At 58.2% G+C, this 11,578-nt stretch overlaps 1 protein-coding gene across 2 annotated transcripts in view; it reads left to right on the forward strand.

The window, feature by feature from the left end:
- KCNQ1 (potassium channel, voltage gated KQT-like subfamily Q, member 1) overlaps nt 1-11,578 on the forward strand; it is a 407,135-nt gene that overhangs the window by 15,588 nt on the left and 379,969 nt on the right. Inside the window, exon 1 of one of the 2 annotated variants that reach the window (XM_011930102.1) lies at nt 1,698-1,976. The exons of the other annotated variant lie outside the window; for it this stretch is intronic. Coding sequence (XP_011785492.1) covers nt 1,972-1,976 — 5 coding nt within the window. The 5' untranslated portion in view covers nt 1,698-1,971. Of the gene's footprint in view, nt 1-1,697; nt 1,977-11,578 lie in introns of those variants that run through there. 2 annotated transcript variants of the gene reach the window in all.

Here is an 11,578-nt window from a genome sequence, read left to right on the forward strand (position 1 = left end):
ATTTAATAGTAGCTGACGTGAACAACTGTTTCTCCAGGCTCCAGAGCCCCACCCCAGTGCACATGTGGAAGCTCAGTTCCTCCAAACCCAGACGGCACTCTGGGGCCAAAACCTGCGGCTGGATCAGAGGATGGTTTAGAAAAAATTTTTTTTTTTTTTTTTTTTCTTTTATGTGGTTACCTGCTAGCCAGAAAAGGTGTGTGGTTTTGCAGTCTTTCAGACAAGTGAATTTAATAGTAGCTGACGTGAACAACTGTTTCTCCAGGCTCCAGAGCCCCACCCCAGTGCACATGTGGAAGCTCAGTTCCTCCAAACCCAGACGGGCCTCGGTGTCCTGACTGCCACCCCCAGGGTGCCCGTCACTCAAGTCCTTTCGCGCAGTGCCCTGGAGACGCAATAGAGCCCAGACCCCTACCAGCCTGTGGCCCAGCTGGGGGCAGGACTCCGGGGCAGGGCGAGTCCCTGAGTGACCTGATTCTCTGTGGGCGGGCCGGGCAGGGTGGCTGCAGGGCAGTGGAGCCTTTGCTGCTGGCCTGTATTTCTCTGGCTGGACAGATACTGCGCTCATGTCCCTGGTCTTCCAGGGGGCTCTGTGGCTGGTGGAGGGCAGCAGTGCCCCAAGGGAGGAGCAGGTGCCCCAGCCCCCAAGCGGCCCTGTGGGTACAGGTACTTGTCTACCCCGTGCATCAGTCCTGCTTCCCAACTCAAGGCTCTGGCCTCCACAGGCCGCCTCCCTTCCTCCCTCCCTTTTTTCCTGCGGCTCTGAGGCCTACTGGAGAAAGGCTCCAGTCTGTGTCCATGCGTTTGGAAGGCCTCTCAGGTACAGGGACTGTCAGCTCAGGTATAAGGGGACCTTGGACCACAAGTTTGCATAGGCCCCTTTGCCAAAGCCCTGTGCCCACTGCCGGGGAATGCTGGGGACTCTGCTCTGGTGGGGCGGTGGGGCTGGGTGGGAGCAGCTCCCTATCCAGGTGGCTGTGGCCGGGGCTGTCTCTGGATGCTCCGAGGCCCTTATGAGAGGGAGGTAGGTGTATCTCCACAGTGGGAGACCAGATCTCTCTCTGGCGCCAAAGACTGCTTCAAGCCTTTGGAGGAGCACTTCGCCCCAGGCTGGGGTGTGACTGCTTCTGGTTTAGGGTCACTGCCTGTGCAGGTGGCCCTCTTGTCAGTCTTGTCTGCTGCCTGGGGGTGTGGCCTCTTGTGGAGGGCCCCTGTCCTGGGTGGTACTGCTGCAGGACCTGGGCTTCCAGGGGGTGTCCAGAGTCAGATGGGCCTCCCTCTCCTGGCCTCCACTGGGTCCGGGGTGGCGATCTGTGAGCCAGTGGCCGCGGCTGGGGGCAGCCTGGGGTGGGTGAGAGGCCCTGGGCAACCACCTTGTGTCTCTGAGTTTGTCCTCATGTGTCTCTGGTTCTGGGGCTGGAACTCGGTGTCCGACCTGGTGACAGGTCAGGTGTGATCAAGTGTGTGGGACTCGGTCTGCGTGTGCAGGGCTGTTCGAAGGCCTGCAGGGCTGTCTGATGTCCCCCATGTCTTCCGCCTCAGAGGGGATGGCATCTCAGGCCGCCTCGCAGCAGATTTGCGGGCTGGTTGCTGTCGTTCCTGAAATAGCCTCTGAAGCTCTGTCCGGGAAGGGAACCTTGAGTGTGGAGGAGATAAGGCCGCTGACTGGGTAAGCTGGCCGGGGGCGGGGGTGGCCCCTCTTCCCTTCCTCCCCTCCAGCTTCCATGGCCTGGCGCTGTGAGAGGCCTGGGAAGGCCCTGTCTTTGCGCCTGCACACATGTGTGTCTGGAGTGCGGGAGGGCGCTGGTGCTGGGCCTAGATTTACTCAGCCCAGATCATGGCTGCTTTTGTTTACGTGGCCCCTGCTCTCACCCACAACTCCAGGCTTCTGGTTCTCGGGAATTTGAGGCCTGTGGCCACTGTGGACCCTGGGAAACAGCCTGTGCTGCCTGAGACAGTGCGGGGCCTGGCATGGAGTAGGTACCCTGGGGGTGGACAGGTAGGCAGAGGGAGAGATGGGCAGGTGGATGGGGGATGGATTGTGGTGAGTTATGGGTGGCGGGTAGATGGGTGGACAGCTGGATAGATAAAGTAGTGGGTGGGTGGAGAGAGAAAGGGGTAGGTGGACGGAGGGATGGGCAGGGAGAGAAATGGATGGGGCATGCTGGTTCCAGCACCCACTGGGTGCAGCTGTCTGCCGTCTGCTCTCCTGGGGGAAGGTCTGGAGAGGGCCTCTCCGTGCGTGTGGTCTTGGCCAGCCTAGCCCCAGTACACTTGGGATGCATTGCTGCTCCTTCCGCCATCCCAGCAGCTGTCCAGGGATGAGACCCAGCCCCACTGTGTCTTTCTGGGATTCACAAGTGACTCTGAGCCCTTCCCTGGGCTGAGGGGCGTCGCTGTGGGTGTATCTCACGGAGAGCCCCTGGGAGCCTGGCTGGAGCCTTCTGGTGGTTTGGGTTCCGGATCAGTGGGTGCTGGGTGGGTCTTCATGGCTGTTCCTGGGGCTGCCAGGCCTGCAAGGTAGACAGGACTCTGGACTCGAGTGTGGCTGTGGATGAGGGCAGCGTGGCCATCAGAGGCGGTGTCTAGGGCCGCCCCATCTCCCCTTCTATCTCCCTCTGACTTGCCGCCTCTCTCTGACGGGCCTGCTCCTGAGCCTGACACCTGCCTGGGGGCTCCCAGTGAAGGTCGCTGGTTTCAGAATGCACCATCTCTTCCCGGCGTGATGGGAACCACCTGTGATGTTGCCACCACCTGACTGTAAGCTGTCAGGATTCCCCCATGTGCCCCCTGTAAGACCCCCACCTGTTACTGAGTGGCAGGGACGTGCTCCCACACCCCCATGTGCCATCCTGCAGGCAATTTCTGCTGACCTCTGTGTGCCCTGGGGCCTGTTCTCCTAGTAGAGGGTGACCCTGTCTGTGACTCAGACGGCTTAGAGTGCCAGGACTGAGGCGAGGGGCCAGTGGAGTGAAGGGGAGGGTGGGCACTGCTGGCAAGAACCACAGGCAAAGGGTGCCGGGGGCAGGGAAGGCCTGGAGGTTTGAGGAGCAGAAAGGAGACCCTCCCTGGACTGGTGAGTCAGGGCCCAGCCCACAGTGACAGGGACCGAACCTGTCTGGGCCATTCTACATCTGGACATCCGTGCGTTCTGGCCCAGGGAGCACCCTCAGCCCACCGCATACCTGAGTCTGTCCGTGTGCCGTGCCCAGCCTGGGGTTCAGGTTTCTTCCCAGTGAGCCGAGCAGACAGAGAGGGTGCTGGGTGAGGGCTGCAGGCTCTTGGTGGAAGAGTCTCGGGTGAGACCCCCAAGCTGGTAGGTGGGGCAGCAGCGGCAGGGGGCCCAGGGAAGTGGGGCCAGTCGGGGGCCCTCGGGGGTCTTTCAGGGATGTATCTGCTGTCAGGGTGTGGGGAGTGGGGAGTGGGCGGTGGGGTGGATTCCAGGATATCGGGTTGTGCTTGGTCAGAGTGGGGAACTGGACTCTCCGTCCCTGGCTCAGCCTCTGCCGGCTGTGACCTCGGGGGACCATTGACCTTACTGTGTGTCTGGTGAGCCTGATCCCTACCTGCCAGTGGGTGAAACAGCAGGCAGGAATACAGAAGGCCTTTCAGAAGTTCTCGCTGACCTGCAAGGTAGAGGCTGTTTTCTGCTAAGGATAAATTCGCCCCCTCTATCTCCCAGATCAGCGGCTGCTTGAGGAGCCTGGTGCAGCCCCACGGAGGTGCAGCAACCACAGGGCAAGTGGTGGAATGTTCTGGTTGTCCTTGGTGCAGGGGGCGGGCGGGGCTGGGGGCTCTGTAGCCTTCCTGGCCTCGGTCCCCTGGGCAGGCTCCACCTCCCTTTTATCGTGCCCCTTTGGCAGGCTGCCTGCCACCTCAAAGTCACGCCGCCCTGGGTGTCCTGCCTCTTCCGGGGACTGGGGCTGGGGCTGGGGCTGGGGCAGCGGTAGCCGTGTTTATGCGTGTACTCCTTGTGCTGGGCCCTTCACTGAGCTCAACACACAGGGGCTTAGGGAGGTCTGTGGGTGCCCAGGCCAAGATGTGAACCCTGAGTTTGTACAACTTGAGTTTCAGAGCGGTGACCTCTGCTGCTCGCAAGACATTGCCCTGTGAGGGGGTCAGCTCTGAAGCCGGATGGCCCGGCCCCTGGCTACCACGTGGTGACTTCCTGTAGGTGCTCATGTAGACGCCCCTGTGGGGGGACTTGCTTGGCCCATGGGTCAGAGGGAAGGTTCTCCCCAGAGTGTGAGACAGCACTGAGGGCTCCGTGCCCAGCAGGCTCACTGTTGGGAGTTGGGTCTGGTTTGATAACCGTGGACCGGGGTGACAGGCCCTGACTCTGCAAAGCAGGACTGTGGAATATGGACACTGATGCTGCCAGGTGGATCCAGGCAGGGCCAAGATGTTTGCAGGACAATTAGAATGACTGGGCCTGACTGGCACAGGGATGTGGAATACGGTGCTTGCCATCAGCAGATACAAGCTGTATGCGGTGGGCTGAGGGGGCTCCCTGGGCCAGAACGCACGGATGTCCAGATGTAGAATGGCCCAGACAGCAGATACCAAGCCTTCATCGTGGTCACCCCTGGGTGTGGGCTGTGGGTTTTAATCTTTTCATTTTTGCTCATCTGAATTTTCTAATTAAAAATCTATTGCTTTTTAAAAATTATAAAAGATCATCTAAATTAAAATATATAAGTGCGGAGAGGCCGGTAAGAACGTTCTGGAGTCCCTGGAGTGTCTTCTGGCATCTCAGGGCTGAGAACTCTGATTGAATTGTGTGTGATTTGACCTAGGAGGGTGCCGGGGTGGGGGCAGGTGCACTGTGGCCCTGGGTCCACATGGTGCCAGGGTCCCATGGGTTTCTGGCCCCTGGCTGCTGCCCCTCTATTGGGCCCTGCACAGGGCATAAGTCCCATGTCCTGTCCTTGGGGAGGCCTGGGGGACAGGAGTGGGTGGGATGGGCAGTGCCTCTGTTTGGCAGATTCCAGCTTCTCTCAGGGGCCAGGATTGCACGGTCCATGTTGGACTCTGGGATGCTGGTGGGAAGAACAGTCTGAGTGAGGAGGAAAGGGTGACCCTGCTGAGCCCTCTTCGGTGGGCTGGGGCTGAGGCAGATCCCACCTGTGGGGCGCTGCCTAGAGGTGGAAGGAGCTGGAGTCCACAGGGCGCTTCTCTTCTTTTTTCCTGTGCGTTAAGGTGGTTCAAAGGCCTCCTGCCTAAGGAAGTAAGACAGCAATCTCTGTGGTCCTGGGCACCAGCTCTGGGCGCTGATGGGCCGGTCCAGTGTGGGGAGCTGCCCCGGCAGCCCCTGTGGGTGCAGGCCATGGGCTCTTGTTCCTTTCCCACATCTGTAAAATGGGTAATAGCAGCTCCTTCAGGGACTGTTAGCCACGTGCTTAGACCACGCCTAGAAAACGCAGTGCCTCCGGAGCTCCTAACCTTTCACGGGCCACAGGCCCCTTCCCAGAAGTTTTTTTATTTTTTATTTTTTGAAGCAGGGTCTCACTCTGTCGCCCAGGTTAGAGTGTAGTGGTGCAGTCATAATTCACTGCAGCGTGACCTCCTGGGCTCAAGCTGGCACTGTGACCCCTCGCCCAAGGTACCAGCCTGGGAGGCTGGTCTCCAGTCCAGGTGTGAGGCCCTGAGGCCCTGGCTGCAGCTGGAAGCTCTTGAGCAGTGCTCTGTGCCCATAGCAGACTGCCTCCATCAAGCCAGGCGGCCTTAGATGCTCCTCCAAGGCCCAGCCAGCCGGGACCTGAGTCGGGAGGAACCATGGCCCCCACCAGGGCTGAGACTCCTCTGAGCTCATCATCCGTCTTGGTTGGGTGGAGGCCTGAGAGGGCGGACACTTGCCCAGGGTCACACAGCTGGTGCTAGCAGAGCTCTCTGTCCGGCCCCTGCCCCATGCCGGCCCCTCTCGCCCCTTGCTCACACTAGGTGCCTTGTACCAGTGCCTGCTTGGGGGTAGAGTCAGAGAGGGGAGGGGTGGGCGTGGAGCTCTGCCTCGACTAGCATGCTTCCCGGAGCTTCCTGGGAGAAGGTTTTTAGAGCAGTGCCCTTGTCTGGTGTCCCTCTGGGTAGAGCCTGTGTCCTGCGCAGGCTGGGAACAATGAATGGTACGGATCCACTGCTCCCCTCGGGCCTCGGTGGCTGCCAGCTGTGCCTCCTGGAAGGTCATTTGGAGCCTGGTCGGCAGGCAGGAGCTGAGTGCTGCCAGGCGGATCTGGATGTGGTTGGTTCCTGGCTGCACCTGCTGGGCTCATGACCTGACCTGTCCTTTCCTGAGGGAGCTTGGTGATGGCTCAGGCCGACTCCCAGGGGCCTGCCCTTCAGGGCCTGCATGAGTGTCCCTGGACTGGCTGTGGGACATTGCTTCTTCCTGTCCTAGCCAGGACCTGCCCATCCACCCAGGGGGCTCAGGGACGTTTTTGAGTTTTCCTGAGGCTCTGCCTAGGGAGTGTTGCTGAGGAAGCTGGAGCAGCGACCTTAGTTGTTGGGGGAGGAGATGCAGGTAGGCTGTGGCCCAGCTACCCCATTTTGTAGCTGGGGAAACGGAGGCCCAGAGTGGAGAAGGGATCTCCAAAGGGGAGGTGATCCCTTCTCAGGCTGAGCCCCTGCCTGACGGGTGCTTGCTGTGGGGAGAAGTCCTGGGGTTCCCCTCCCCAGGCTGGGGTTTGTCCCCTACTTTGCAGGAGGAGTGGGGCTCCCAGAAGAGAGTGAGTTTTGGGGGAACACAGTGCTGGGGGTTCCCTCCTGGGCCTGGGGCTGTGGTTCTTACAGGGGCAAGGGCTGGCCCCTGTTGCTGGCCGTGGCAGCCACAGCCTTCTGACCCTTGCTGGCTTGTCGTGGAGTGGGGTTCAAGACGCTATCACAGACATCTGCCCAGCCTCGGGGGCTTCTGTGTGGTGCCGGCCTTGCCCGGGGGCACAGCCCTCAGCAGGCCAGAAGTCCTCAGGAGAGCTTGCTGCCAGGCCGCTGCCTGGGGCCAGGCTACAGATATGCTGGCCAGCCTTGTCCAGGGGGCCTCCTGCCAGGGGGACAGAGGGAGACGGCCTTCCTGTCCTAGTGAGAACAGGGCTGGGCTCCACGCCTGGCAGTTCCTTAGCTTCTCTTGGCCTCAGTCATCCTATCTGGAAACGGGGATCATAATAGTTTTAGTTTATAGAGAGCGAGGGCCCGGCCCCTGCCCTCTTCCTCTGTGGTCTCCTCTGCCCATTCCCAGAACACCTGGCCTCCTGCTCTGAGGGCCAGCCCTGGGTTGCAGCAGTGAGCATGACCTGGCCACAGTCCAGGGGCTTTGGGGTGGGTTTGTGGGCAGCTGGGCTACAGGGGGCTGTGGGAGCCCGAGGGGGTACCTTCCAGGGGAAACCTGACAGATGGGGGTGCTCCAGGCAGGGGCAGGAGGTGACCTGGAAGTCAGGGAGCAAGCTGTGGCTGGAGAGCCAGGCAGGGTTGGTCAGCAGGACCGAGGGCCTGGGCCTCCCTGGGGTGAGGGCCAGGGTGCCTCTGCAGGGGTGGAAGTGGGCTGTGAGGGGGTCTGGGTTTATCTCCCCATTGCACAGGGCTCCATGGGGTGGGCTGAGGCATGGGCGCTCTTCGTGGCACCTTGGTGTCCAGCAGGGAGGCAGGGGCCCAGGGGAGGAGGGCATGACTGGCTTTGACAGCGTCAGTCTCTACCCTTTTGGTCCTCACAGAGGAGGCTGCTCCGTCTTCCCTGGAGCAGTCAGAGATGGCGTGGGGGACTGGTCCCCTGGCTCGATGTAGGCTTCCGCAGAGGATATGCTGTGGCCGGGGGCTCAGCTGAGAAGCCACCAGGAGACAGATACAGGCTCAGGAAGTGGCTTTGTATCTCTGCTGAGAACCACAATCCGAGTCACAAGGGCCCATTGAGATCACGTCAGGGTGTAGGCAGGGGAAGGCTGGGAGCTGGGGTTTGGCAAAGGCCCTGGGGTGCCCCTGTGCTGGACAGGCTGCTGTCTACCACCGGGCCTGGCCCAGGTGAGTTGAGAGACACCTGCCCCCCACATCAATGCCTGGGCACACGGGCCCAGCGCACACAGCCAGAAGGCATGCATCTTGCAGTGGGGGCTGCGGGAACCCCTTTGCTCCCCGATCCCTCCCCTGCAGACCCAGGCAAGGTGGATTCAAGGTGTGGGGCAGGGTAGGGGCTGGGCACTGCCAGATGGCACGGACCACCCACACTGGGGCTGCTGTGACCTCCGAGTCCAGGCGCTGCCTTCCATGTGGTTAGGGACAGGGCAGGGAGGCTGATGGGCTGGCCCAGCCTGGGGACCTGCCCGGTGGCCCTGTGGGTGCAGGCCATGTTCCTCTGCATTTCCTTTACCCCATCTGTAAAATAGGCATAACAGCAGCTCCTTCAGGTGCTGTTAGCCACGTGCTTAGACTGCACCCAGAAAATGCACTGTCTCTCCTGGGCTCCTAACCTTTCACAGGCCACAGGCCCATTCCCAGAAGTTTATTTATTTATTTTTTATTTTTTGAGACAGGGTCTACCTCTGTCACTTAGGTTAGAGTGCAGTAGTGTGATCTTGGTTCACTGCAGCCTCGACATTCCCGGCTCAAGAGATCCTCCCGCTTCAGCCTCCTGAGTAGCTGGGACGACAGACACGCACCACCACGCCCGGCTAATTTTTGTATTTTTTGCAGAGATGGGGTCTCGCTATATTGCCCAAGCTGGTGTCAAGCTCCTGGGCTCAAGCGATCTGCCTGCCTCAGCCTCCCGAAGTGCTGGGATTACAGGCATGCTCTTTTTTTCTAAGTAGCTTTACGGAGGCGTGCTTGGCATATGGTAAACTGCCCCAGTTTAAAGCAGACAGTTCCATGAGTCCTGACATTTGGAGACCCTGTGAAACCAGCATCAGAGTGGGCACACCCATCACCCTCACAGTGTCCCCCTGTCCCCACGGCCAGGCCACTGCTGCCTACCATCAGGCACGATGGATGGGCTTGTGCCTTGTGGAACGTTATTTGGATGGACTTTCGCAGCCAGTGCTGGTTTCGTCTGGCTTCCTTTACTCAGCGTCATGATTTTGAACTGTGTGTCTGTTGTGTGTGTCAGCCTGTTGTTTGGGTAGAGGCTACCTGTTGATGGATATGTGGGCTGTATCCCGTTTGGGCTCTCACAAATGATGCTGCTAGGAATAGTTGGAGTCTTTGTGCAAGCAAATGCTTTTGCTTCTCTTGTGCGAGCACATGGTTTAACTTCTCCACAGCCAGCTGGGAAGTGGAACGGCTATGTCATGGGGTGGGTGTGGGTTTAACGTTCTAGGACACTGACAAGTCGTTTTCTAAAGCAACAATCCCCTTTTGCAGTCCAGCAGCCCTGTGACAGCCCTAGTTCCTCTGTCTCCTCGTCAACACTTGATGTGGTTGGTCTTTAATTTTAGCCAATCTAACGGATGTGTCGGGGCCCTCCCTGGCCTTCCTGGTGACTCGCTGTGTGGGGCTATCTTTTCAGCTGCTTAGTTGTCCACATATCTTCTTTGGTGAAGTCTCTGTCCAATTGCTTGTTAAGAAAACTTGGTTGTTTTTTATTGAATTCAAGAGTTTTTTTTTTTTTTTTAGACGGAGTCTCGCTCTGTTGCCCAGGCTGGAGTGCAGTGACATGATCTTGGCTCACTGTGACCTCCACCTCCCAGGTTCAAGTGATTCTCCTGCCTCAGCCTCCTGAGTAGTTGGGACTACAGGCACCTGCCACCACACCTGGCTAGTATTTGTATTTTTAGTCGAGACAGGGTTTCACCACTTTGGCCAGGCCGGTCTCTAACTTCTGACCTCGTGATCCTCCCGCCTCGGCCTCCCAAAGTGCTGGGATTACAGGCGTGAGCCACTGCTCCCGGCCAAGATGTTACATGTTTCTATATTCTGGACCAAGTCCTCTATCAGATACCTGCTCTGTGAAGGCTTCCCTTGTCCCTTGCTAGTCCTTCCGTTCTTTTAAACAAGTTTTTTAGAGCTGTGGTCTCACTCTGTCGCCCAGGTTGAAGTGGGTGATGCTATCATAGCTCACTGCAGCTCCAGCTCCTGGGCTCAAGCCATCCTCCCGTCTCAGCCTCCTAAGTAGCTGGGACCACAGGTGCATGCCACCACACCTGGCTGGTTTTTAAATTTTTTGTAGAGCTGGGGTCTCGCTATGTTGCTGACAATCAAAATGAGTACTGGAAGCATCCTCCTCAAATCATCGAGGTTTATTGAGCTGGCTTGAGGGCACGCCCAGGAAAATCTCGAGTCACAGAAGCATCTGTGGCTGCTTTTTCCAAAGAGGTGCTTAGGAGGTTTCATTCGTATTTATATGTTTTCTTGAAGAGGGGAGGGACATCAAGTGAGACAAATGATTATATACTAGCGAGACTTCAGTTAGTACCCAGTAAATCTACGTTTTATAGAAGACGCACATTGGAGGAAAGAGGGAGCGTGGAAGCGTACATCTCAGGGAGGCGGAAGAACATCTTGTTATCTCATCTTGTCTTTGTTCTGTGCCTGGGAAGGAAGACAAGCGGTCGTCTTATGAAAAGGCTGGTTTCTGTTCACCCTTTGGGAAGAAAACCCAATGACTGTTATCGAGGGAGGGGTGCGTGATGATACGTATCCGACCGCACGTCCGTCGTGGCCCTGCACTCAGCTTCCAGAGTTTCTCTGGGGTTCCCTCGGCCAGGTGGGGATCCATCCAGTTAGGTGAGGAAGTGCTTAGAATTTTATTTTTATTTCTCATTGCCCAGACTGGTCTGAAAATCCTGATCTCAATCCAACCTCCCACCTCGGCCTCCCGTTCTCTTAATAGTGCCGTTTTAGAGAACAAACGTTTTGACTTTGATGAAGTCTCGCTTATCAGTTTGTTCCCTATGGATTGTGTTTTCTTGTGCTGTCTCAGAAATCTTTGCCTAAACCAAGGGCACAGATTTTCTGTTTTCTTCTAGAAATTTTGTAGTGTCAGCTTTCACACTGAGGTGGCTATTCCTTTTGAGTTAACATCTGACCAGCTGAGAGGTGTCGGTGGAGGCTCCCTTTCTGCCCGTGGGTTCCAGCACATTTGCTGGGATGGCCCTCCTCCCTCCACAGCAGAGCTCTGCCCGCCCTCACCACCCTGTATCAACCCATCTCATCGAAATCTTCCAGCGGCTGGGGAACAAGGGCTGACTCAGCTGCAATCATCCTGCAGCCAGGCTCAGCGACCTAGGACTCTGAACCTCCAAATGGTGTGCTTTCAGGCTCCCCAACCTTTCAGACCCCACCTCTGTGTTGCTCTGCAAGTGGGGATCGGCAGGGCTGTACCCCAAATGCTGCTTGCTTCTCCCGCCCTCCTCCCTCTCCCCATCTGCTCTCGGCTGTACCCCCAACCCTGACCCAGGTGTCCTCCGCACTGGTCAGCAATGCCACAGCCTCTGACACTCCAGGGCACTAAAGTGTCAAGAGGCCCAGGGAACCTGCGAGATCCATCTCACCCCACACACCACCGGGTCCCCAGGGCTTGGAGGACTCTGATGGCCCAGCTCTGGGTCCTAAGCATGGCAACATCACAGCCTCACATGCACATTTGTCTGTGTGTGTGTGGGTG

Source organism: Colobus angolensis, unplaced genomic scaffold (assembly GCF_000951035.1).
Source record: "Colobus angolensis palliatus isolate OR3802 unplaced genomic scaffold, Cang.pa_1.0 Scaffold84, whole genome shotgun sequence".
Classification (NCBI taxonomy): Eukaryota; Metazoa; Chordata; class Mammalia; order Primates; family Cercopithecidae; genus Colobus; species Colobus angolensis.